Below are 27731 nucleotides of genomic sequence, written 5' to 3' on the forward strand. Positions count from 1 at the left end.
AAAATCCAAGATCCTGCACTCAAGAACTCCACACATGAACGAAGGCAGCAGCAGGAATTGAAATCCAGAACACCTTCGAATGCTGAGGCTGACATGCTAATGGGCGATTTAAATGATGAAGGGGAAAGAATTTATCATCAGCATTACTTAGAATCACACACTCCTATGACCAGATGTACATTGACAAAAACACTATTGTAAATATAAATAAAATACGGGCCTGACATCACTAGCGAAATCTGTGAACAATTGACAGCAATGCATTTGAGAAAATTCCCCCAGAAAAATATCTTTAAAAACATTGATATTTTATATATATATTCATATTAATGAAAAAAAATAATACACAAATATATATATATATATTAATGGGAAAAATATATATATATATTTATTTTTTCTATTTTTTTCATTAAAAAAAACAGGGGTTGGCTTTCGCCCCCAAAAAAACCCACACAAAACAAAAATTAAGAACTGCAAAAATGCAGGGGTCCAAGTTTGCATGGCAAAATTGTTCAGGGGCCATTCAGACTTGCAGCCCCGCAAGTTTCCCATGCTAACAACTCGCGCACTGTGCTACAACCTTCTTGATTCATATTCATGTTGACATTCACATGGAGATACACAGTCGCCCAGACAACGCCGTGGGGTACACGGCCACATAGGGAGAAACACACAGGCAATTCTCATGAACCAAGAGTGGTGGTCCTCGTGAGTTGACGTCAGGCTTAAACAGTTCCAAACATACCTAATACATTGTTTGCCGTCTGAGTAGGGGGTCTTGTCATTCCCTAATATGCTGCTGGTGGAGGTAAACAAAGCCAGCAGGCCATCTACTGAAGATGAGGAGCGGTCTGTCTGCAAGGGAAGTGGATTCAAAGTCAAACGATAGAAAACAGGTGGTGCTATGATTGTCATTGGAACATTTCAATATGAATATATTCACCGAGTAAAAATATGGTGATGAATTAGGCACAGTGACAAACATTAAATTTTACAACCTTATTTTAATACAGTTGAGACTTTAAAAAAAATGTTAGGATACAAAAGACAAGCTGCAGCATGATTGGTTTGATACGAGACCTGATATACAACCTGCAACATAATGCAATAAAAATATAGTGTCTTTTGAAACCTAAACTCTGCTAAATAATCAAAAACTAAAAAAAAAGTGGAATATACAGCAGTACTGGGGCAAACTAACACTTTATCACAACACAATATTTTTTGAGTATTTACATGCTCGTTTCAACATCCCTTTTGGTCAAAGAAAAAAACATTTTGTCAGGTAATCTGAAATGAGGAAGGAAAAAAGGGCGGAAATATTAGCTGGGGTAAATAATAGTCGGCTCATGGTGCAAGTTTGAAACGCACGTTGTGTAGCCCTTGTTTGCTGGTGAAAAATGTGCTACCTGATCTGCACTCAGCTACTTCCTCTGCTCTACCATCAACATGGACATACAGTCAAAATTCTACTTTGGCTACATGATCAATTGTACTGCAATCAGCTTGATAGCCAAATTACAAGTGTGGTCATGTTTGCAGCGCAGGAGTACGAGCCAGCCGTGAAATTCTTCCAATAAATTCTCAGAGGGAGTTATAAAAGGCACACCCAAAACAATGTAGTTAACATTGTTCATCCAAAGAGCTAAACTATTCCGTGCACATTACACTCAGCAAGAACACCAACACGGACGGGCCTGATGTAAATCTCTCCAAACAGGCCATTCAAAGGTCCTTTTACACCTTTGAATAGAAATTATAAGCCAGGAGAAAAAAACAAGTAAATTTGTGTTTATTGGAGGTCGACGAAGTTGCTTTACAGTTTTGGAAGCGGAAACAGAGACTGAAATTTAACTGCGGCTTTGCATAAACTGCACAGTGGACACGCAATATTCTTCAAAAGCCATGACGAGATTGAATGTTTAAACTACTCAAAACAAGTATTTACAATTAAGAATAATAAAAATTAATGAAAAAGAAAACCAAACCTGGAAAAGAACAAAACAATTGTGATTCTTAGTATTACAATTTTTTTTTTTTTTAAAAGCACATCTTTTAAAAGTGGTGCAAAGCAAATGAAATATACAGCAAAAGATAAGAAAAAAAAAATCATGTTTTACACATCTCTTGTTCTTCCAAGAATTTCACCCATCTGATGTCTGCTGATCTCCCTCTGGAGTGGAATGTTGACCACGTTACTCAAAAAAGCAGGTTATATGAAAAATGGCGTCGTTGACGGAGGAGGGGGATGATGATCCGTGGCTAGAGTGGTTTTCAGTGTGGCCACCAGTCCATTCGAACAAGTGTCTCAGTAATAGTTGTGCTGATACTGCTGGTTCCATGGCTTCTGATTCCAGAACTGCACAGAGAATTTTATTTTATTTTTTTAATCCACAAGCTGTACAGATGCTTGAACAGCTGAGTAAAAGAGAAAGCACTAACCCCTTGTTGCCAGCTTTGGTTGAAGGCCTGGGCCTTGTCCATGCCGTTCCTGTTGCCAAAACCGCCGCTATTCCTGTTGAAATTGCTGTTCTTGTTGCCAAAGTTGCCGCGGCCGCCGCCTCTTTGCTGAAACTGCAAAGCAACGTGATGAAAAAAGAAAAAAAATCCACGAGACTAAGCTAACAGGCAGCCACATACCTGGTTGTGATGTCCTCTATTTCCGCCGCGACCCATGCCGCCGCCGCCGCCACCTCCTCCTCCTCTGCTCATGTTCCCTCTGTTCATCGGACCGCCTCTATTCATGTGTCCACCTCCTCTGGGGCCCATGTTGCCCCTCATCGGTCCGCCTCTGGGGGAGCCGCCCATGCTGGGCATGTGACTGCCGCTGCGGTTGTAGCTGCCGCGGCTGGGGTAGCCGCCTCTGTAAGCCGGGGGTGGCATGTAGCCACGAGGGGGGCGGGCGAATCCACCGCGGGGGTTTGGGGCTACCAACAAAGAAAATGTCAGCCTCGAGACGTTTTATCAACAACCTCCGGTGACAAACACGCTTCCCACCTCCTCTGAAGTTGCCTCGATTCTGGAAGCCCTGGCGATTGCCGCCGCCGCCTCTTTGTGCCGGCCCACTGTTGCGGCCAAACTGGTTCTTGCCTCCACGACCGCCCCCGCGGGACCCACCGCCTCGCTTGGGTGTGGAGCTTCCCTGGTTGGGCTTTTTTTCAGCAGGCAGAGCGCTCTTGCTTTCTTCTTTGTACGTTTCCAGAACTTTGGCAGAGTCGTCCCGCGGCAGCTCAGCAAAGAGCACCTCGTTGAAGCTCTCGCCCTCCACAGGCAGAGAATAGAAGCCTGTGACGGTTGAACACGGCAACATGCTTAGCAGCAATTACTAACAGATACGAGGGACTAGAGTACTTAATCAGCTGGCCAATATTAGCCATTTTAATTTCGCTAGCTAACACTTCACCTTTCATCTTGAGAAGAGCATGTTCAGGCACTTCTTTGCCGTCAATCATGACCTTCTTCTGAACTCTCTGCTTGTAGTCATCATCGGAGGGGAATACCACCACAGCTTTGCGCTGGAAGCCGGCAAACAAACACATCTTCCTCTTCTGGCCAGGGGCGGACAAGTTGGTCTGGAGAAGGACAACAATCCGAGAGTTAAACCTGCCATTGGATATCCCGCACGCAACAATGTTAGGGTGACTAACATGATCCAGGATGTAGTTCCTTTTCTTGCGCGCGGCAATCTCAATGAACTTTCCCAGGAAAAGAGGAGCACGCTGGGAAATGGCAAGCAGTTTGTTGTGTTCTTTGGGTTGCCGATTCGGGGTGTTGATCTGTATGTCAAGATCGATGAAAGAACCCCAAAAACATTTAGCATGTGCAGTGATACTAAAACGGCGAGAGAGCGTTAGGGTGTTTAACAACAGACCATCATCTTTTCCACGATGGTATCACTTCCCAGGATGTAGTACTTCCCAGGGTTCTCCTGGACATGGTTCTTCACCCATGTGGTCTTGCCCGCACCCGGGAGGCCCACCATCACAATGATCTAACAGTGGAGAAAAGCCATTAGCGCGCACACAGCAATGAGAACGACATACATATATAACGTTGAGCAGCTTACCTCACAGTCGGCCTTGGTCTGCGGCCCGCAAGGCCCGCGGACGCGGTCGTCGACGGCAACGTCCTGCATGAAGGTGTACTCGGAGGGAGCGGGGAAGTACGGGGTCTCCATCTGGCCGAAGTTGAACTCCACGGCGCAATTGTGGCACATGACATGAGGGAAAAGAGGCTGGTCGTTCAGCTCGTCTTTGCTCACACGGAAGGCTTCGGCTGGCTCCCCGCCATTCTTAGAGTAGGACAGTACCGCCTCGTCTCCCTCAAAATCCTGAATAAAGCAGTAGACAACATCTAAGAACAGGCTGTAGATTTTACGACCATTTAATTACACTGATACAGAATTTAAAAATAAATAAAAAATCTCTTACAGCGAGACAGCAGACGACATCATTCTCATCAAAGGTTTCCCCAAAGTCCTCCATCACACCGTTCGCAATTTTCTTCCCCTTCCCAGAGTACGCAAATGAAAGACTGCCGTCACCTAAATCAGAACAGGAGAGTGCACGCCTTAAAAGGGTCAAACATGGCCGCGTGAACAAGTCAATGGGATTCAATGTGAACAGATGGATTTGAAATAACTACGGTTTTGCATGCAGACAAATAACCCATTAGCCTTATCTAGGTGCAACACATCATGGTGGCTCGGGCTAAACTCGCGCGAGAGAACCTACCGAGTAGCAGTGATGAAGCAGTCGACGACCAGCCGACTTGCACATCATGGATCTCCATGTTCTTACTGGAAATGTGTTTCACTGGAATCTTTTCTGTGATCTGCCAGGCAGAGAGGAACACGTTGGTTACAAAACTATTTTTGGGAGCAAGCGGGATTTTAGGTTTGCTCATTGCTCATACCTTCACTTCAAAGCAGACTTTGCCTTTGTTTACACCATGAGTGGCCTTGCCCCCAGACCAGAGGTAAGCAAAACTTTCCATTGTGAGCGACGAGGCACTGAAGCGGTCTCGTGACACCTTAAAATGCAGGTCGCAGTTGTCTACAGGGGACAAAAAAAAAAACAACCTTCAACTCCTCTGGAAAAGTTGGCTCGTTCCTTAACAGTATAATTTTGTAATAGGGTGGATTGATTCTGGTACAGATTTCCATTGACAGTTTTTAGTTGTCAACTCCTTATATTAACACCGCCTAAGGTATTCCATCGATTAATCAAATAGTCGGATACAATTACTCTTAAATTAGTTTTATTCAGTGGTTTAAAAAAAAAAAAAAAAAACAATTAAGAAAGACAACACAAGAAAAATCAATGGTATCCAAAGTAAAGGCAGATGATTGCAAATGTCTTATTTTGATTAAACAAAGGGATAAATCAGTCTTCTTGGACAAAGGAGTAGAAAAAAACAATTATTTTGAGAGTCTGAAATCAGAAGCTTTGAACAATCTGCAGTTAAAGAATGTCTTGAAACAATTAATCGATGATTAAAACACGCGCTGATTAATTTGATGATCGATTAATCGAATCATTTTGACCCTTCTAGGCTACAGTAAAATATCAACTGGGTACCATTAACTGTTGTGATGATTAGCTTGTCCACAGATTGCGTCAGACAAAAGTACAACGGTAAAGGTCATTTAATTCATATTAATAAATAACTCACAGTTGTCCAGGCAGACTTTGGTGTCATCAAACTCTTCATCCTCTTCCTCCAAAGGGGGCACGGGCGACTTAAAAGAGGCCCTGGAGGGAGGGGGGGGGGGAAAAAAAGACCAGACACATTCAATTGGATGATGAAGGTCATTGAATCACACTTGCTGAAACGAAGTTGGGGGGGGGGGTCATACATTAGCAAGTCTCCAACCTGTTGTGAGCAGTGGTGTGTATAGTGCTCCTGGACAGACTTACCTTGTCGAATCCAGTGAAATCTAAATATAAGACAAAAAAAACAACAACAGCACCTCCAGAAGCCTTAGAAGTAGATCGAGATGCAAGGACTTGAATGACTTTTCTATTTAGTTGCATTCTGTCGGGGGGCATGGCTTAACAAGATGGATTACACGTCGAATGGCCCGGAAACAATTTCCAACGTTTTCGGCATCGACATTCAATCACATGGAGCGTGGAATCACAGGACTTCCATTGAATGAGGATTGATAAACACCTCAAGTAGTTTGCAATGATGATATTAGACATTAGCATCTAAAAGATAGTTTCTCCACACTGTCAAATACAAGCAATTCATCAATGACATAAAATCTTGACCAAGTATAGTGTTAAACACCTGTACAAACTTTTTCTTGTTTCTTTCCGACTAGCGCCTATCTTCCATCTTTATGATGTCTCTCAAGGAGTTTTTACTTCTTTACATTTGTAATGTACATCAAATGGAAAACTAATATGAGCCATGGAATTTTTTATCTCAGTAATAAAGTCATATACTGAAAATATGTCGAAGCAAGGCTGGATCTATCTAATCATATTGCGGGCAGTGTAGGAGAAAAAAAAAAAAAGGACTAAAAGTCTACCAGATGCTAATGATGTAATTGTTACGTAAATATATAACTCTATGTGATGTTCCATTAAAGGTTAACGCAATGACAACACGGATCAACCAGAATGTATGTGTACAGACCATGCAGGACATCACCAGCACGGAGAAAAACAAAAACACAACCTTGTAACACACCGCATCTCTCTAGCGCACACACACGCACACGACATGATCGATGAGACAGAAACACAGAAATAGCATCTTGACATCATACAAAGAGTGGGGAGACAATGAAAAGTACTTAAAATTGCGAGGCAAACGATGGACGATCAAGAGCGAGAGTTCCTTCTGGACGTTTAGACTTTTACAATGTGCCTGCCCTCCTCCCACATTTCTCAGCTACCACCCCAGTCAGTCCCTCCCTTCCTCTGAATGAACTGTGTACATCTGCTTATATTCCTTCGGGGGTTCTTTGTGAGAAGCCTTGAATCACCTTGAGGACACAACTGACTTAGCAAAACATTTAAGTGTGAAGAGGAGCAGGTTTAAAGCTGACTTTAGAGATGTCACTCCTGCCACAAAATGGTAGTGCATTTTTTTCAAACAATGTATCAAAAGATAAATAATGGTAAGGCTCTTTGAGCAGTCAGGGATGTGACAATGTGGTTATATAGATTTTTAAAAAGTTCTTGAAAGGCTAGCTAGGTATATGTGCATCGGCACTTAAAGCCAATACATAACAAAGCTAGGATGGCACTTCAGGGATGCTGAAGGCCATTTTGCTCTGTCCCATCCTTACCAGCTGTATTTGTTCTCTTCAATAAATTCAAAGTAGCCCCTTCCATGTTCCTCCCGGCGTCTCTTAACACCCTTCTTATTCTTCTGATCAGCATTCGTGTCTTTGTCCGCATCCCCTTTGAAAATAGAACAAAGATATATAATGAGGTGCTCCTTTGAGAGAGAGGTCGGACTGGCAGTGGGGGTCTGGCCCACAAAGCCCGGGGGTCAGTCAGTTACATAGAGTCGACCATCATAAGCTAAAGAAGTGGAAACACCTCATATTAGTACACAATAGTACAATCATGAGAATACAACTGTAATGACCAGAGTCGAATTTACAATGCAAGCTGGTCCATAATATGCACATTTAAGAGCAGAGGTGGTGGGGCTGGGAAAACAATTTGGTGTATTCAAATGAGAACAATAATCCTACAGATGGTATCAAATAAATTAGTGTGGGACAAGTACACTGTATTTCTGAGGTAATTGCACCATGCAAGGAAATGTGAGCCTGCTAACTGCACTGACAACCCTCATTCCCTCCAAAGCTATGCAGAATTAAAATGGCGGCTAAGAGCTGTAAAAATACCAATTTTAACGGGCTAATTCATCAAAACCGCAAATAACCTAACCACGCGTTGACTAAACCAACTAGAACGCTTCTACATTTCACATTTTAAGGTTAGGTAGTTTTAACAGCTTCGGACTTTTATACAATTTTCATACATTCGGAAAGCGTTGACAGACACGAAAGTGCTAATGTGCTATTATTGCAAAAGTGACGCAAAAAAGTCAGAATGTATATAGTATGCTTTCAACTTTCATAGCAGAAACAAATGAAGGCGGCTAACAAGCGCTCCCAGACAAAGAAAATGACGCTAACGAGCGAGCTAACGAGCTAACTCATCAACCAGATCGCCTATTCAACGAATTACTGGACGCATTTTACGCAGTTGTCGGCTATAAATTACACTTTAAACGCACGGTGGAAACTTAACGGCACGGAATAGTGCTGATGTTTGCGCCCATTAAGCTAACGTCTGTATTAGCAGAACTGCGTCACTATGAAGCTAGCGTTTAGCTTTGTTGAGGTCACGCCGTCGAGATTAACATAAATGCTTCGTGTAGTTCCAACCAGCTCTCCGCCGCGATACGTTCAAGTAGGAAAGAAGAAAAAAAAAAAAAAAGTCTCCACGAGATCAATTCAGGCGACTCACCCTCAGCTGCCTGTTCCTCAGGCTCACCGTCGTCTTCATCTATTTTCTCCATGTCGTCCACGTCTGCTTTGAGCATGGGATCCATCTCGTCGTCCTCTTCCCCGTCTCCCATCTCTTCGTCCTCGGCGGAAGAAGCAGCGGCGACGGTAGAAGGCTTCGCGACAGCAGAAGCCTCCACCGCAGCGACACCACCATCGTCGTCGTCGTTTGCCCCGTTCTGTTCTACCTCGGCTTCCTGCTCGTTAGCCTCCATGCTTTCAACTACCGGACCCTCTCCCTCGCCCTCTTCGTCTTCCCCCATGCATTCTGGTTCGGCGGCCTGTTCTAACTCCTCATCCTCTGCAGCCTCTTCTTCGTAGGCCGCGGCCTCCTCGTCCAAGGCGGCCTGCAGGCGGTCCATCAAGTCAGCCTTCAGTCCCTTGTCGGAGAGATGACGCTTTTTCAGCTCGTCCTTCAGTTCGTTTACTTTCAGCTTTTTGACGTTGATTGAACTCATTGTGAACACCTATCGCAAATATAATACACGCGAAATTAAGAAATAAATAAACGAACGACGCTTGATTAGCTCGATGCGAAACTGCGCCTACTGCTGCCGACTGGTAAGTAGCGCTTAGCGTGTCGGTGGAGGCCGGAGGGAGTGGAGTCGGTGACGTCATCACCGTAATGCCAAGAATGCGGCGCAGCTTCATTTATAGCGCCATCTTGTTTCCGTCACACGTAAATTTATACACTCAGTATCCAGCTACATTGGCTTTATTGGTACAGCCCAACGAAATTAAATAATATAGTTTTGGGGAAAAAAACATAACAAAGGGAACATACCGGAATGACAATTGCAAAGAATTAACAGTGTTTGTATCAATTTTAATTATAAACATTGTGCCGTTCATTCTGGTCTGCGCCCCTTGGCCACGCGGTGGCACTACAACACAAATATACAGATATAACGTGGAGAATCCTATCTTTCTCTATCTATCGACCTATTTATTGATCTATTCTGGGTATGGCGTATCCAATATTTGGGCTGTGCTAGGTTTTGTCTCGGTGAAATTTATACCATTAAAACTGAATTTAATTAAAAATTAAAATTTGATTTAAAATTGAAGCAACAGAGCACAATTTAAAATTGCGATCAATTTGACCCAACTCTGACAACCCAGGAAGTTCTTGGGTTGGTCCAATTTTCAACCTAAATTGGGTTGTTTTTGTCCCGGCAGTATTTTTATCGTACAATTCTGGATATTATTATTATTTACACATGACTACAACATTCAATTAAATATTCTTAACAAAAATAATAAGTAATCATTCAGATGTCACACATGAAAATAAATCAACAAGCCTATGATGCACCTCCTCATCAGTGCTGTTACTTGGATTTCCGAATAGATGGCTCTTTGGCGCCGCCCTGAGGAGTTTTTGAATAGTGACACGGCGTGGAAATCCACGAGTGTTTCGCGGTGCGCTCATTCCATCTCCGACACTGTCGCCGTCATCCTTGCGACTCTGGCAGCGTCCTTACAATTACTCCATCTCACTCTCCATCAAAGGCACTATGGGAGGAAGATTCTCGCTTTTCACGAATGGAATTGTGGAAAAATCACGTGAAAGTGCATCAAGCCTTTGTTCAGATATCTTTTTAAATATTAACAAGTTATCATGTCATATCTGACAGGAGGGAGAGAAAGATTTACTGCCTCTACCAGAGGAACGCTTTTGGTAAGTCCGCTTTTCTTACAAAACAAATTATTTTATGCATTTTCCTCAAAATAATAATGCTTCATTTGTAGCTGTAAATGTTTCTCTGTTAGAAAACATTTGGGTGTGGTTGCAGTTGTCTACATCGATTGCTATCTAATTTGCGGCAGCTAAAGCCCACATACATCCTTCTCATAATTGTTTTATTTCTCAGGACGTTAAAGTGCAGCATCACTGCGAGTCCTCCCGAGTTTGCGCAAGTATTAAAGGCAACGATTGCGTCTCCCGTCCTAACGAGCGCCCCACTCCAGAGGGTGCGGGGCTCAGGAGCGACTTGCATTGGAACATGTATCACCCGAGAGAAGAGGCGCTCCCGTCTTATAGGACTCTCCCTGGTTCCGTGGGAGAGCGCATCATGTCCTTGAGCCAAACCCTGCGCAGAAATCCTGGACTTGGGAGGCCTGAGAAGAAAGATGCGTGCTGTGAAAGATGTTCAGCCACCCTTGTTGCTCTCAAGAAACAAGCTCTCAGCCTGTCGGTGCACCATCACTTCTCCTGTAAGGTTAGTAGAGCAACAAGAACAACAACAAAAACCCACATGACACTCAAAAAGGGACCCGAGAACTATCTAAACCTGCAGATGGCGCTGTGGCAACTGTACAGTGGAACCCACATACTTGCGGTTTATGATGTAATTGCAATTTTTTGTCCTCATAAAAAAAGTTTTTTCAAATTAATTGGTTCCAGTTTGCATAGAATCAACATAAACCAATCCACATTCTCAGGTCACACCTCCACCAGCATCTATCATCCACACTTCAATTGACAAAGTAGACAAGTGCCATTCCTGTGCAAGTAGCTTCAAACGGGCATTAATATTTCATCTCAACATCCCTGTGTCATGTCCTCAAGTCTCCCCTTGGAGGAAAGGCGATTTATTTTTGTTTTCCTCGGTGGAATGGAACGGGTTTTTAGACCGAGACCACACACTTTAGAGGCAGTGGGCTGAGGTCACGTGAAATAATCAGATAAGCCAGATACAGCTTTATTGATTCGAGTATTCTTGCTCTATAGCATCAGTGAGTTACATCATCCTTTTATAGAAATGCAATCTGGCTAAAGTGAACCATCCTCACAAGGTTTGCACTCGTTGCACTCTTTCTCGACACAGCAGCGAGAATTCAATACATGAAGTATATTGCTGATATGTTAAGGTGGATTTTTTTTTATAATGGTGTGAAACACTGTTCATTTGCATTATATTTAGTCTCTAATGGCGGCCTTAAAAAAAAGCTTTGAGCACCGTCTGTTGTCCACTGAGGGAATTTGGGCCAATGTCAAAGTGAACTTGCAGGCGCAGGATGGGTTGGACAGTTGACAAAGGGCAGGATGGATGAGAAATGATGAATGTGTGTGTGTGTGTGTGTGTGTGTGTGTGTGTGTGTGTGTGTGTGTGTGTGTGTGTGTGTGTGTGGGTGGGTGTTTGTCTGTGTGTGGTCAAGGGCAGAGCAGACGACACTAGTACATTTGATACATTAGATTGATTGACGTAGACACAGTCAGGGTTCAGCTCTAGAACTCTTTTTTTTTTTTTGTATTTATATGATATGATTACATGACCATGTCAAGGTCTTCTGAAGTGGATTGCATCATTCGCTCCATTTCGATACACAACTGTACAAATCCCAATTTCAATGAAGTTGGAATGTAAAATATGAATAAAAGTAGAATATAATGATTTGCAAATTATTTTCAATAGACGGTATACAATAAGTGAAATCCGCGAACTACGGTCACCAACAAGACTGGGCAGGCTAAGGAGTTAGCGGAAAGATGCTCATTCGCGATCGTGCTAACACGCGAAAACGGACTTCTAAAGGAATGTAAACGAACATTTGGAGCAATACTACATTGTCCTAAAGGTTAGACACAAGTTTCCTCAATCTAGAAGTTTTATTTTAACTTTTAAACGTTTTTTTAATTTGGAAAAAAAAAATCCGCGATGTAGTGAAGCCGCGATAAACGAAACGCGAAGTAGCGAGGGATCACTGTATATTGAATTTTACAACCTAGAAAAAATTAACTTCACTTTGAAAGTTTTAAATGACGACTCCAAATAAGACTATGAATGAATAACAATCCACTGTTACCTATTTGGTCAATTCCAATAGGACAAGAGTGACCTGTGTGCATTTCTTCAAGACAACCTACGTGTCCACAGCAGGTCCACCACAGAGTCCAGGGACAGAGGCAGGGAGCTGGGTGAATGCACCACATGTGGCACCAAGCTCAACCAGCTCAAACATGAGGCGGTGCACTTGGCTCTGAACAGAGGTCACCAGTTACCCAGCACCAGGAATGCTACGCTGCTGGGGCAGAGTAACACAAAACTCGGGGACAGATCTGCCTCACAACCTCATAGCCTGAATCACTGCCCTCAAAGCCCCAGGACACCTCGAAGTCCCAGAACGCCTCAGAGAACCCCGCAGACCCTCAGGAGGAGACTAGGCAAGGATATGGACCGCTGGGTTGAGGACCAGCACCGAGTGTCTCCTGACGGTGTCACTTTTTATCCTCACAATCAGGTACCCCGTTTAACACAAAATCAAACACCCCCTTCCTCTTAATGGGCTTCAGGGATAATGTACATCTTTATGAGTGCACGTCAGCAGAGCGATGATTTATTGGCCTTATTTCGATGGTATGGCTGCAAATGTTGCCATAAGTACTTCTGCTAATGGAATGGAATTGGGTCATGATTTAACCTTGTTGTAAAATGGAGCCAGTCAAAAAAGCTCTTGTGATGAGGAGTAGAGGTTGTTCTATTTAAAAGGGCAAACAGTGAAATATAAATATTCATTAGCTTGATGGAAGTCGCACTTGATTCAAGGTCCAAATCGTACCATGTCCCATAAAAAAAAACAAAAAAATATTATGACTGTCCACATTTTATTGCAATCAACACATTTCTCTCAAATAACACTCCCGAATTGAATTGCGCAACAATAATATTCTATCAGTGAGCACATTTCCTGAAAAAAAAAAGTTGGAGCAGTTCAATAGAATTTATTATTGATGGAAAGGAGATTTGAAAAGAGAGGAGTTATAGAGTGTAGCGATTGGATGGCAGCAAGAAAATGGAATTGCAGCAAAAAAAAAAAAAAAAAAAGAGGGGAAACTAATGATTGAAAAGCACTTACTGGCCACAACATTAGGAACACCCACAATAATGTTTCCAGCACTTATCTTCAAACATTTCATGATTAAAAAAAAAAATCATGGTAATCACTTGGCAGGGCCTTTAAAACTAAGTACTGTTCAGGCATGTGTGCCAACTTCCAAGGAAACGTAATGGTGAATAAGTAAGAAGTAATTATCTTCAATTAAGACTGCACTGCAATATTGATAGGAAGTGCTAATGTATGCTCATAGTGCATAAATCTTCACGCATATGTAAGCATTTGAATAGATAAAAGCTTCTTCTTAAATAAATACCTCCTTCAAATAACTCCTTGGTGCTCTGAGCAGTCAAGTGAATGTGAAGATTTAACAGTAGCCATGTACCGTGTTTTCCGGACTATAAGGCGCACCTAAAAACCTCAAATTTTCTCAAAAGCCGACAGTGCGCCTTATAGTCCGGTGCGCCTTATATACGGACCAAATTCCTAAATTTAAACTGGCCCGAAGCATTGTGTCATGAAATCAATCATAAGTGGCCCGCTGAGGACTATGAATCATGAATCAAAAAGACTATGGATCATTATTATGTGATTATAAAGTCATTTGTTGCGTCTGAAGTTGAAATAAAATAGATAAAATGGAGAATGATTTGATTTGGATTAAAAATCTGACATGATGCATTAATGGTGTGCCTTATAGTCCGGTGCGCCTTATATAAGGACAACGTTTTAAAATGGGCCATTCATTGAAGGTGCACCTTATAGTCCGGTGCGCCTTATAGTCCGGAAAATACGGTGGCTATTTTTTCTGTTCCTCTTACTGCCTCATTTTATCTTCTGAGTCACGCTTTAATTCCATCACAAATGCTTCCTAGCACTCCGTAGCTGTCATGTGACGAATGGTATACGTTTAACCCAGTGTGCCCCACTTAGACTAACACGTCATGATAGTAGTACCATTAAGAGTGGGGTGCTTGAGTGCAATTACATGTTTGGATTTGAACATACTCTTCTCTGTGGCAGGCTTCAGACAATGCCGTGTTAAGATGTACTGATATTGTACACGCCAGCAGCTCCAAGATTCCTCACCTCTCCAGGGTGGTAAACATTGCCAACACTGCTGCCATGTCCTTTTTTGCCAGGTATTAAAATAATAATAATACAAAATTAGGACTTTGACTACAAATGTCCAAAAAATGTTGTGACATTCCGACAGGGCAGCAGAAAAGCTCAATCTGACGTCGAGGAGAAAAGGCCAGGCTTCCGACGCAGCTCCTGATCATCTCTCCAACAGCTTCAGGGATGTCATCCAGAAAAACCCTCCTCCTGTCCCCTCCTGCCTGCTCCAAGCTGCTATCAGAACCAAAGACTCGCCAAATGTTGGCAAGGTAATTTATATCCTTATTTAGGTTATTCGGTAACAGTTTCTTCGATTTAGAGCTATCAATTAGCTAGCTATTAGCTCGCTATCTATTTAATGATAACATGGTTTCTGCCCAAAACATTAGCATCCCCTTGGACCCAATCAATCAGCGTCAGATGGGCCCACCCAGTGTGTGTGTGGCCAAAACAACATCTATTTTTGGTTTTTGTTCTTGGCAGCAGAAGCGTGGAATAAAAATCAGTACCCTGCCCGTAAGCGCATGTTTGGTGTTTGACCTTTTTGACCTTCTTGTTTCAACGATGGCTATCAACCACTATCTACTAATTAATGTCAAATTACCTCTTGTAAATGAAACTAAAGTAAATGGTATGGTTTTTCTTTTTACATTAGCGCCAACTACAGGACTGGAGTGTTACTGTTGCCTGTACTTTTTTTTCAACCAAATAAGTGGACTGAATATTTTTAGAATTGTTCAACAATTTGACCAAAAATGAAGGTTTGGCAAATATTTTGACTGCATTATATTACTTATTACTATTATTTTTGTTTTAATATAATTGAAGGTTGTGATTTTGATTGATTGATTCCTTTCCATATTGGAGTTGGGGTTCTGCACATTATAATTGTTGGTTGTGCTTTCTATGTAAAAGGTAATGTATAGAGACAAATAGCAATCGTGGTGCATTTTTACAGGCGCCATTCCAAACCACAAACGTCTTAGCATTATTACCAGCCATATTGAATTGTAAAGACATCACAGTCAATTTGGAGGGGATCCGGTATCACCCCCCCTCCTCCTTTCTTCATGATGCAATGGTAGGTGGCGCTAATGCCTCCATCTTATTCTCTTGTTCCTCATCCTTCTTGACCACTGGGAAAAGTTGGCCGGATCAATACGACGGCCTGCTCTTCATAGACTTGGCTTGAGTCTAGAATTACATTTAAGGGCTCAGATGGAGCCTGCCCCCAGCTGCCCGAGCACTCAGCTCCATCGTGCTTCTGCGTGCTAGATTTTATGCGTGTGAGAGAGAAGAAAAAAAAAACATTTCTGAGTTGTTAAAGCGTCTCTTGAATAATTGACGTCTCATAAATATGGTTCGACACAGGTTCAATATTGTTCGGTGGACACTTACTGCATACATTATGGAAATTATGAGGAGAGGAAAAAAAGAAATATCATGCGGCAGCATGGATTTCAAATTGTCAATGATTGATGATGTCATTCGGGCATTATGCCGACTTCTGCACTTGACTGAATGTCCTACATAGATCATTGTCCTTTGTTTCTCTTGCCCGACAGTCATTGTAGCCTGTGAGCCATGTTAAGTGGCTGTCAGTCAGGATCGAAGCAAATTTAAGACCTTCCCGGAGACCACTGCATTAAGTAATTGATGTCACGACATGTAGAAAAAACAGTGGGCCAGTTTGCATCGGCTCGTGCAGCTGTGAGTGAATGCATAGATCCTTTATCTGTGCTAATGAAATTAGCTCTTGCAGCCTGAAAGCTGAACTTTGCACTCATTTTCTTTTTGTTTGTGGATGTGTGTTTACATCTTAATAGTACAGTAATCCCTCGTTTATCACGGATAATTGGTTCCAAAAACCAAATCCGCGAAGTATGGTCACCAACAAGAAGTAATGGGCAGGCTAAGGAGTTAGCGGAAAGATGCTAATTCGCGATCGTGCTAACACGCGAAAACGGACTTCTAACAGAATGTAAACGAAAATTTGGAGCAATACTACATTGTCCTATAGGTTAGACACATGTTTCCTCAATTTAGAAGTTTTATTTTGACTTTTAAATGTTTTTTTAATTTGGAAAAAAAATTCCGCGATGTAGTGAAGCCGCGATAAACGAAACGCGAAGTAGCGAGGGATCACTGTACTTTTGAAACAGTATTCTTTTTATATGTAATCTCCACTTCATGGTTAGAACAAGAACATGTGGAATGAGTCTATCATGAATTTTTAATGGTTGTAAATTTAATATGAAGATATTTTCAAAGAGCATTGCACCGAAGCACAGTGTGATCGCATCAGCAGTTTTGAAAGGCTGTGATGTCATTTTCAGAAGGAGCTTAAACATGTATGTTGCAGATTAAATTCAAGTGAATGCTTTGAGGTATTTTGATGTGTTCAGTGTGAAATGTGGAATTATTATAACCATATGTTCTCCATGTATTTTATTTTTATCCCCATATGAGTGACGATACTCACCCATCCCAATTTCTATCTTTTTGTTTCCAGCTCAAAGTTGTGTTGCGAATGAACCCAACAATGAACGACGGCCAATCTCCAGTTCTCCACATCGACCCCATCAAGAAAAGAGCCATTTTATTAGAACCTGCGTGCCAAAGTCCACCGCGCGCTAAGAAGACCTCCAGCAGGGATGGCAAAGATCTTCTGAAGGCTTTCCATTATGACGCTGTCTATCCTCAAGACTCCAGTCAGGTTTGGTGCCTCATATTTTAAAATGGATTTTTTTTTCTCATTCAGCCGTCATTAAATATTTTCTGTCTGACCAGACTGAGGTGTGTGCTGGCGTCTTGGCTGATGTCATCCGCTGCGTGATGAGCGGCAGCGACGGATGTGTGCTAGGTTTGGGGTGCGCTGATGTGGGTGAGTAATCGCTCACTGCGAGGGGCCACAGGTTCAAATTTTGAAATGAGAGTGGGATGCTTTTATCTAGACTCAAGGGCCATTCATCCATCCCCCTCCCTCTTACACCTTTATTGTCATCCATCCTTCCCTTATCACTTCAACCCCCTCTCCATTTTTTGTCCCACCTATCTCGTGATCTCTTTGCAAAATGTTGGATTTTTTTTTTTTTACAATAATTACAGAAAAGTGCTTCATCTTAAACTCCTCTTCAACAAAACCATTCATCTCTCATGAATGATATCACACCAAAAAATCCACCAGTCAATCTTTTTTTTGGCTGAAGAGTCCCATAAACCAGAGGTCCCCAACCACCGGGCTGCGGACCGGTACCGGTCCGTGGGTCACTTGGTACTGGGCCGCCAGTTTTTTTTTATCGACGATCAATTAATTCAGGTCAAGACGCTCGACTGCGGTGTCGCGTGACCGACACGAGCGTCTTGACCTGAACCGACGGATGTAATTGGGAGAGAATCGCCAATTTTTTTATATTTTTCTATATAAATTCTTACTCATTTTTGCTAGCTTTGCCTGTCACGTGACCGGGACGAGCGTCTTGACCTGAATTAATTGATCGGCAATAAAAAAACAATATATATTTTTTCCTGTGCGGCTTGGCGGCCCGGCACCAATTGACCCAGTACCAGTACCGGTCCGCGGACCGGGGGTTGGGGACCCCAGCCATAAACGATAGCCACTCAAGCATAAAGAACACACAAACTCACCTTTTATTGTATTTCAGGGATGCTTTGAGTGTAGAGGGGATTGTAAAGAAAATGGACTGTAAAATGTTGCTATTAAAGATATGGAGCCTTGCACTTAGCCTCGCTGAGCGTTAGATACTGTAGAACACACACACTCACACACACACAGGGGTAAGGGGAGGGTCTCCTTGGAGCTTGCCTTTTCACATGAAGCCACTCTCCCTAAATGAGTTAGCCGGCCGATGCAGACTACTCGCGGCCCGCAGACGAGGGATATCAATCTCCTCCACAGAATCGTCTTTTGTCTGAATAACAGACAGTAGCCGGCAGTTCGACCTCTAATTGGAATAAACCAATTCTTTTATCCTCATTCAATTAATGTCTGGATGAGACAAACGGGTAAAACAGGCCTGTGTATTTAATGGGATCCCGGGGAAAAGTGCAGGATAAGGTGCGGCTGGGCATGAGTCCAGAAAATACATGTTTTGTTTATATTATAATTTACATATGGCTTGTATGCAAACAGAGCTCAGTAGTGCTTGCCCACCCATCAAGTGTGAAATCAAACAACCAAGTAAAATTTTAAACATTTTATCTGCCAATTTCTGAGTGAGCCGTTCCACTACATTGCAAGTTTCCCACTTGCAGTTTGCTGGTCTATGATATAAATTGTTTTTATTTTTTTTAATCTGAATTAAGATTTGAAATGGGATATAATTAATGAAGGAAGACAAATGGTGGAGATGAACTAAATTATAGCATTTTACCAGTTGTTAACATTCACTACCATTGATGGTTATTCTATTCTATATTTATTATGGTTGTACTAGGTTCATCTTGTTTTTTCTTTTTCAATTACTTCACTGGTTCTTCTATATCAAACAATTTTCTTAGGTTCATTTACCTGACATGTTTCGGCGGGTTCTTTCGCCTTCATCAGAGTCACATATATTTATTATGTTTATAAGCTTTATTAGTATATTATTTACATCTATTATATTTATTTTTATTTTTTATGTTTATTATATTTCTTATTATATCTACCATTTCCTTCATATGAGTAATGCTGGTTTTAAGTTGATGACACAAATTTGTAAAATATAATATGTCATTTTGTGGCATTACGCCTTGGTGTGGTATAAATTATAATACATCCACAATCCCTGTCAACCCTTGTCTCCCTCAGGCTCCTGGTCCAGCATGGTGGGGAATACTGAGAGCATCCACAAGCTCGGGCTGATTCCATGCGCCATCTCCTGGCTGTTCAGTGCCATCGAGAAGCGGCGGGAGAAGACGTGGACAGATCTTACTGTGTCTGTATCTGCTGTGGAACTCTGCAGTGGAGAGGAGGATACACTGAGAGATCTATTGGGGGAGGTTGTCCCTTCTTTAGGCAACATACAGGACAGGCCGAGAGCTCACATTCGGCTCCAAGAGGACCCCATTCATGGGATACAGGTAGTAAGACAAATATGTCATTTCTAGCTGACTATAACTAGAAAACAAATTGAAAAAAATATATATATAAAAATTTTGAGACGCTAAAATTTTTTTCGCGGTCCGCATTGTAGTCATAGCTTATGACTGTCAACCCAAATAAATGTATGAGCACCTCATATTATATCCAGTAAAAACTACCAAACAAACTGACAAATAACTCGTTTTCAAATCAGACGAGTAAAAACTGGTCAAATATTTAAAAAAAAGAGATTATTAAAAGTGAAGATAATTTGCAATTCTAGTCATGACACACGAATTTGATGCACAATTTGTCTTCACGGGAAACATAAAATGATGTGGCGGGCCGTATCTGGCCCCCCGGGCCTTGAGTTTGACACCTGTGGTGTATGGGTTTGACAATATAGTTTTTCTTTTGACTTATTTTCCAGCTCCGGAACCACAATCGGGTCAAAGCTCCAACTGCTGAGCGAGCTGCCTCCCTTCTGGATGTTGCCATTGCAGCACGCCGGCATAATGACTTCACCACGTTCTTGTCCCACAGCTCCATCATGTTTTTTACTCTGCACGTCCAGCCCCCTCGCACACAAGAAAGCAGCACCATCGGGAAAGGTTGTCATAAAATATTTAGCTAGCATATGAGCATAGGCAAATTAGATAGCTCTGTATTAAGTATTTTCTAGCTAACCCCAAATTTCAGTTAATAAAGATCTCATGATTTACATTTTATGAATTTTTGCTTTAGGTTCACGCAGCTCAACCAAGTTGACCATGATTGATGTCTGTAGTGGTATGAGGGGCGGGGTTGGATATCTCCGAAATAAACCTCCGCATTCCGACCTGGGCCCTGTTGTTTTGTCGCTACTAAGTGGACATAAAACCATCCCCAAAAAGTAAGTAATTAAAAAAAAAAAATTACAGTATAACTGTCAAAGAGAAAATATCAATGGATTTTTTTTCATGTGGCTGAAGTAATATTATATTAGTAATATTTAGTTGTTTGTGTCTGCGCAGGGGAAGTAAGTTAACCATGCTTCTTCGGGAGTCCTTGAGTCATGCTAACTGCCACACCACAGTCATTGCTCAGGTTGCTAATTCATTGGCGCAGCTACATGAAACCACCTGCATCATCCAGCTGGCTTCACGCATCCGCAGGACACAGAAGAGGACAAAGGTACTATTTGTTATAAATTAATTAACTCAGTTTGAGGTGCTGTTTTTGCTCATTTTGATGGTCGTTTGTATAGTATCAAAAAAAAATATATATACCGTATTTTCCGGACTATAAGACACACCGGACTATAAGGCGCACCTTCAATGAATGGCCCATTTTAAAACTTTGTCCTTATATAAGGCGCACCGGACTATAAGGCGCACCATTAATGCATCATGTCAGATTTTGAATCCAAATCAAATCATTCTCCATTTGATCTTTTTTATTTCAACTTCAGACGCAACAAATGACTTTATAATCACAAAATAATGATCCATCGTATTTTTGATTCATGTTTCATAGTCTTCAGCGGGCCACTTATGATTGATTTCATGACACAATACTTCGGGCCAGTTTAAATTTAGGAATTTGGTCCATATATAAAGCGCACCGGACTATAAGGCGCACTGTCGGCTTTTGAGAAAATGTTAGGTTTTTAGGTGCGCCTTATAGTCCGGAAAATACGGTATATATATTTAATGGAGTCCAATCCAATACTAAAATTAAACAAAATCTTTACTCCACAGCAATCCAATTCATGCTCACCTAGCGGCAGGAGTTTGACAAGACAAAAGAGAGGCCCACCATCTTTTTCCCTGCGAGCTTTCCACTCCACAGACGAGGTTGATGTTGACGTGCAACATTTTCGTCTCCGCGGAGAGCTCGATGAACGTTCCAGTAGTGACCAATCCTGTGATACAGTCATCCAAATAGACTCTGATGGATTGATTCAGCCTAGAGTTACCCCAAGGTTAGCAAAACCCGAGTTTGTGCCCATCATACCTTCCTTACATCCAAACAAGGCTGATATGGAAGATCCGGAGTTTACCGCTTTGCTGCAAGAGCTGCTGAAAATTCCGAAACTTCACGGAGAGAGCAAGAAAGATGACACGCAAGGGCAGACTGAAATTCTGAAAGCAGAAATGAAGAAGCCGGAGAGGGACTGTCTTAAATGCGACACGTTCGCCGAGCTTCAGGAGCGCTTGGGCTGCATCGACGGAGAGGAAACGATGGATTTGCTCAAGTCCTCGTCAAAACTCCCTCCTGTTAACAACATCACACCAAAACCACAATCCCAGAAAGAGAAAGAAACACCACAAATGTTGAAACAGGGGCAAGGCTGCAGTCAGACGTTGGGTCGGGAAAAACAAACGGATGCTGCCTTCAACGGGGATAATTTCCAGAGAGAGGACTCTGGTCTTTACGATTGCGAGGAGTGCAGCGCAACCAGTTCCGGCGAGGAGCCGTTGAATCAAACTCTCAATCGAAACATAACTTGTCGCTATCAGTTACCAAAAACTGGCGCTCCTCAGCCTGCTGAAACACAAGCGTCTCAATTTGTAGATACCAAACCTCAACCTACTAACAATTCCCTTCAACCTACACAGAGACAAGAAAGTCATGGAGCAGCTGACTGGTTCAAATCCGACAAAAGAACTTCACCAGTTGGAAAGAGTCTACCTGCATCTCCTCCTTCCCCTCCCTGCACCTCTTCAAAACCTTTACCGAGCAGTTCTCAACTTAAGGACATCCCGTCTAACGAGCCCAAAAAGGACGCGAAGGAAATGACGGCAACTATCACCGTAACCGTTCAACAACCGCTGGATTTAAAAGGTCAAGATGAACTTGTCTTCTCTATGGTGGAGGAGGTGACCATTAGCGGCACGCTGGACAGCGGTAGGACGGGAGGGAACATCATTTGTATTAAAGATGCTGCCCAGTCAACATCACGCATTCAAGGTTCTGCAGGCTCCCATCCGATCCAGATTATAAGCAACATAACAGAAGATTCCGCAGGAGCAAGTCAGACGAATGTCACTTTTGTTCATCCGGGAGGTCCGGCGACTGATTTTGAAAAATTACGGTATCCTTCAAGAGAAAGATCTCTACCTTCATTTATAAACCCCATGCTGATAAATGCTGATTCAGATGATGTAAAAGAAACACAAAGAACTGAATCTACAATAAAATGCCCAGAATCTGCTTCAGAGATTCACATAATAAATTCAAACAAGATAAGTAACCCAAGTCAGATCCAATCTCACACAATGATCTTGGAAAACGCATCTTCTCATAACAACATAGAGGAAAACAAAATTTGTGGCGACAGGATCAAAAATACAGACAAAAGCTACCATGGAGACTGGGAGCATGTTTACTCCACGAATCCTCCAAAGACCTTCTCGGGGGATGAACCAGCTCACCGACGTTTTGGGAATACTCGGCTAATTGGTGTTTCCTTAGGTTGCTTAGAAACGCGTGGCGAGTCCTTCAATACGGGTAGTCTGCCTCGAAGCTGGCTAAATGCCAACCACCAGCAAAGCCCCCATCATATGGCAGACGCTTGTAGAGACCCAAGGGGGTTGACATCATCCACTCCGTGTAGCCCGGGGGTGACCCTAGAGAGGAGGCGTGGCAAGCAGTCTTCCCCGGTGAACCTCCACAAAGCCTCCTCGCTGAAATATGAAACAGACTACAAGCAAGAGGCGAGGAGACCTCTCAGAAAGGGATCATTATTTGAGACCTCAAAAGTAGGTATGAAACATGATCATGTGTCTGGGAGGATGATGTCACCCTTGGAGGAGAGTGGCAGACTTTTTAGTGCCAAACTGGATCAGTTGGCGGGTAAATCCCAGGGGAAGAGCACATGTGACTTTGAAAGGGGAAAGGCGATCTCCAAGAAAAGTTCTGACGGGTCCGGCAAAGGTGCTCATAAAGGAAAGAACATTGCTGGTTCTACAATACCAAGAGCAAGCAGAAGCTCCAGAAAGACTCGCCAAACTAGTCAGAGTAATAATACTTCTGAAACTGCAAACCAATCCAAGCCAACACATTCAAAGCTGTCTGCCGTCGGGAAACTGAAAATGGTTTGTCCCAAAGTGCGACGCCTGTCAGCCCCCAGCATCAAGAACCTCAGTCTGCCTCGTAAAGGCCCGCAGCAGTCCATCAACCGGAGCGCTAGTCTTTCCCCGGACAGCAAAACCTTTGAGAGGACTTCGTCATTTCGCTCCTCTTCTCCTTCACCCGCCATCAGCCGGACGCCCAGTCAAAGCTCCACATGCTCATCCACAAAATCTGCCATCCAGGGCCTCACCAACGGACGCATTTCGGACTTCTTCAAGGAACGACCCGCCAGTCCCGCTTCATCGGGATTGGACCCAATGGGGTCATTTCCTTCTCCTTACAACCAAGTCACCTCTCCTCGGACACCTCCTCACATGAGTGGACATGCCAGCGACACCACAAGTGTGCTCAGTGGCGATTTGCCGCCAGCTATGGGGAAAACGTCGCTGTATTTCTCAAACAGGAACAGTGCCATGAGCAGTGGTTATGATAGTTTGGTGAGGGACAGTGAAGCCACAGCCAGCAGCATATCGAACAGAGATTCTGTGAGCGACAGGAGCGGGTCCCTCCTCGGAGAGACTCACAGTAGCAGATCATCTCGGCGGAGAGGCAACACAGGTACAACTAATGGATTAGAAACGATGCAGTCAACATACAAAAGTATTGGGACACCTGGGAATGGACAGTGGCAGGGAGAAAGAAGGGAGCAATATACGGAAATTCAAAATGTTCCAAAAATGTATCAAATTTATATTTATTTAAAATTTATAGAACAAATTATTTGGGGTAAAGGTGATTATTGTTTTTCAAAATAAACCTAGACTACTGTTAAAGAGAAAGATTTCATTTGTCAAATTACCGTATTTTACGGACTATAAGGCGCACCTTCAATGAATGGCCCATTTTAAAACGTTGTCCTTATATAAGGCGCACCGGACTATAAGGCGCACCGTTAATGCATCATGTCAGATTTTTAATCCAAATCAAATCATTCTCCATTTTACCTTTTTTATTTCAACTTCAGATGCAACAAATTACTTTATAATCACAAAATAATAATCCATAGTCTTTTTGATTCATGATTCATAGTCTTCAGAGGGCCACTTATGATTGATTTCATGACACAATGCTTCGGGCCAGTTTAAATTTAGGAATTTGGTCCATATATAAGGCGCACCGGACTATAAGGCGCACTGTCGGCTTTTGAGAAAATTTGAGGTTTTTAGGCGCGCCTTATAGTCCGGAAAATACGGTACAGGATATTTTTCAACCAATGCCAAATTCTAGCTTCATCTGAAAGTCAAGGATGTATAATTTTAAAATAACAATTGCTTTACACCTAATTTTCTGTTGCCTATTGTTGTCTATAGGACAAAAAAACTGGATGGAAAATTTGACAAATATGGCCTAACTGTTAAATGTGGTTAAAGAAAACTCATGAAAGTTTCATAGAAATTATCCTAAAAGACATTTTTAATGAATAGCGGTGATGTGAATTGGAGATGACATGTCTATGGAATGCCGTCAGATCATGTACACTTAGTGGTGAGGAAAGCCTTACAGTGCCAGAAGTCATATTATTAATACATGAAGCCAACCGTTCATTCAGCATTGGAAATTAAATGCAAAAACAGGTTGGTTCAGAAAATAATAAAGGGTTATTCCATTCCACCAGGTTTCCAAAATTGACAGGAAAAGTCAATGAAAACACTTAAGCATCTTTCTCATATTGGATTTATTTCTGTTTATAGGCACTCACTTTCATCATCTTTCCAATGACGCAACCCCAGCCGCAAGACAATCATCTAATAGCCTGCAATCTCGCTGGGCGGATCATGGAATCCCTGAAAACTACAAAGTATACGAGATTGACAAAGTGCAACGGATGCAGAAAAGAGGTATACGCTATAAAATGCTAAATGAAATGTATTGTTCATATTCTATGTGATATATTTGTAGCTGATGGTTATTTGGGATTTACCATTTTGTTTACACTAAAACAAACAAACACTAACATCCTAAGGAAACTATTTAGAAACTAAATAAATAAATAAATATATATATATATATAATATGAATATGTAGTATGAAAAACTGCTTGACAGATAATTTCATTCTCAGAAAATCCCATTTGCAGTTCCCCTAAAAAAAAAAAGCCCAACTAGCCATGCATAAGTAAATATTAAATAAAAGATGGCCACCTTGCATCGCGAGTCGAAATGTGCTCCGAAGCACAATCTGCTGCATATGGTGACGTTATGTCCCCATGACGAGCCGTCTGGCCCCCATGAGACCCCTCCGTGCCTCTACCACACTCAAACGTTGCTTCTTGATGCAATTTTAATGACCGCATTGGGGGCTGGGAAGGGGGAATTGGGTCAATGTGCGGCAAAAGAACAAAGAATTAAACTCAACATGTTGGGGGGGAAGAGTTGTAATTTAATTTTGTACTGTATATTGTATTTGCTTAAAAAAAAAGGAATACTCGTGTTGTACATAATCATAACAAGCATCATTTGATTTTGTGGCTTAGAGACATTAGGGGTTGTGTTTCGGCTCCCGGTGGACCTCATCTGCTGTCTTTAGTGGGCAGAGTGGGGGGGGGGGGGGGGGGTAGTCTTGTTCTCAAGTGTAAAGTGTGTGTGTGTGTTTGGGTGGGTCGGACTTGCTGACCTACTTACACACAGACACAGTTCTTAAGGGTCTTGGGGCTAATGATGGAATCAGGGTTATGTCAAGGTGAGGTTAATATTGTGAATTGTTTGCAAAAGCCTACCAGAAAAAAATATCTTAATGAAATATGCAACTGTTTGCATTTTCAGGGACTCACATGCTCCAGCGGCAAGCGGCGGTGTTCGGAGCTCTTACAGTAGATGATCACAGACGTCGGAGCCCAGTCCCGCAAATTGATCAGAGATCTGGAACAGGTCGGGCAGAATCTCGCGTTGGAGCACACCATACAGAACCAAGACTGTGAGTGATTGGATTTTAATTTACTCTGGAAAGTCACAATGTATGGAGAAGCAGTTTAGGAAATGAATGGTTGATCATACCGTACCCACTTCTGCAGCCGACCTTTGCCAGAGTTTCAAGGTGGGCTCCGTGGAGCCCCTGGAGGACCTTGAAGAGATGACACGATGGTTGGTGAAGAGGGAGAAGATGGCGGCCTCTTTGGATGGCAGCTCACATGATAGGAACCGGAAACTACATGTATGATAACTACACTTTTTTTTTTTTGCAGATTATCACTTATCGATGAAACACATGTCACCTTAAGATTTGTTTTTGTTTGGTCGGAAATTGTAATATTGTATATGCCTGTAAATGGAAGCAAAAAATAAGGGACTTCTATGCTCTTACAATGGAGGAACTTTCTTCTTTTTTTTAAAAACTTTTCAGCAGTTCTTTATTTCTTGGGCTGAGATACTGTATATATGATGTATATATGGTTTATCATGAACTGTATATTTTAAAAGTTGTTGGTGTAGTTGGTCATTTCGTGTTCTAATTTAAGCGTATTTGTGAATTTGCATTTTTATTCCGATATCACTTTTGCTTTTCTTCACCACTGAATGTACATTGTGTGTTGTTTCTTTCTGCCTGTCTACCAATTTGCCTTATTTAGAGAGACAAAACCACTAAAACACACTGGAACTGTAGCTGAAATCAATTTGTGTCCTAGTCTGATGAAAAAAATGTGTTCAGTTTTTAAAACGTTTTCCTTTCGTCAATAATAGGTTTGCGCTTTTCTGTGACTCTCCTGTTTACTGTTTAAAGGAAAATTCCCAATAACTTGTACTGTATATACATTTTGGAGCTGAACAACATTGAAATAAAATTGGTAGTCTTTCGAAACTAAGATAGAAAAGTGTTTAAGTCCTACGTACACCGAGGAAGCCTGAGAGGACTCAATAGTATCGAATAATATTAGCATTTTATTGTAATAATGAATTATAGGTACATGTCAATGACCTTGCTGTCATTTTTATGATATTGCAAATTTTGTTCATGTTTTATTGTGCTTATATCATATCAATTGATTTTATTTTGAAGGATTTTGAAAACGGAAATTGTCGTAAATCGGTAAAA

General features: G+C 42.1%; 2 protein-coding genes across 2 annotated transcripts; one reads left to right on the top strand and one right to left on the bottom strand.

The window, feature by feature from the left end:
- Positions 1–987: 987 nt before the first annotated feature.
- Positions 988–9139, bottom strand: hnrnpub (heterogeneous nuclear ribonucleoprotein Ub). The gene is made up of 14 exons (XM_037244208.1): positions 8505–9139; positions 7307–7421; positions 5677–5756; positions 4918–5057; positions 4737–4836; positions 4434–4546; positions 4070–4333; positions 3875–3994; positions 3651–3779; positions 3407–3575; positions 3001–3288; positions 2644–2930; positions 2446–2577; positions 988–2362 (listed from the first exon to the last, which is right to left on the bottom strand). Exons 1-14 carry the CDS (start codon positions 8998–9000, stop codon positions 2312–2314), a joined length of 2484 nt encoding a protein of 827 aa, XP_037100103.1. The 5' UTR covers positions 9001–9139; the 3' UTR covers positions 988–2311.
- Positions 9140–9855: 716 nt separating this feature from the next.
- On the top strand, positions 9856–27501 carry LOC119117732 (kinesin-like protein KIF26B). Its single transcript, XM_037244207.1, has 15 exons — positions 9856–10223; positions 10417–10764; positions 12374–12787; positions 14405–14523; positions 14598–14769; positions 17013–17216; positions 17291–17384; positions 19314–19585; positions 20017–20197; positions 20331–20478; positions 20600–20759; positions 21326–24260; positions 25394–25540; positions 26465–26615; positions 26713–27501. The coding sequence occupies exons 1-15, from the start codon at positions 10164–10166 to the stop codon at positions 26765–26767; spliced, it is 5460 nt and encodes a 1819-aa protein (XP_037100102.1). The 5' UTR covers positions 9856–10163; the 3' UTR covers positions 26768–27501.
- Positions 27502–27731: the final 230 nt, after the last annotated feature.

The sequence above is a fragment of the Syngnathus acus genome, chromosome 24 (genome assembly GCF_901709675.1).
Source record: "Syngnathus acus chromosome 24, fSynAcu1.2, whole genome shotgun sequence".
NCBI lineage: Eukaryota > Metazoa > Chordata > Actinopteri > Syngnathiformes > Syngnathidae > Syngnathus > Syngnathus acus.

Coding starts and splice junctions, on each gene's coding strand:
- hnrnpub (XM_037244208.1), bottom strand. CDS start 9,000: ATGAGTTCAATCAACGTCAAAAAGCTGAAAGTAAACGAACTGAAGGAC. Junction 5,058..5,676: donor CAAAGTCTGCCTGGACAACT/GTGAGTTATTTA, acceptor TGTCCCCTGTAG/ACAACTGCGACCTGCATTTT. Junction 3,780..3,874: donor CCATCGTGGAAAAGATGATG/GTCTGTTGTTAA, acceptor CTTGACATACAG/ATCAACACCCCGAATCGGCA.
- LOC119117732 (XM_037244207.1), top strand. CDS start 10,164: ATGTCATATCTGACAGGAGGGAGAGAAAGATTTACTGCCTCTACCAGA. Junction 10,224..10,416: donor CTACCAGAGGAACGCTTTTG/GTAAGTCCGCTT, acceptor TTTATTTCTCAG/GACGTTAAAGTGCAGCATCA. Junction 17,385..19,313: donor TTTGGGGTGCGCTGATGTGG/GTGAGTAATCGC, acceptor TGTCTCCCTCAG/GCTCCTGGTCCAGCATGGTG.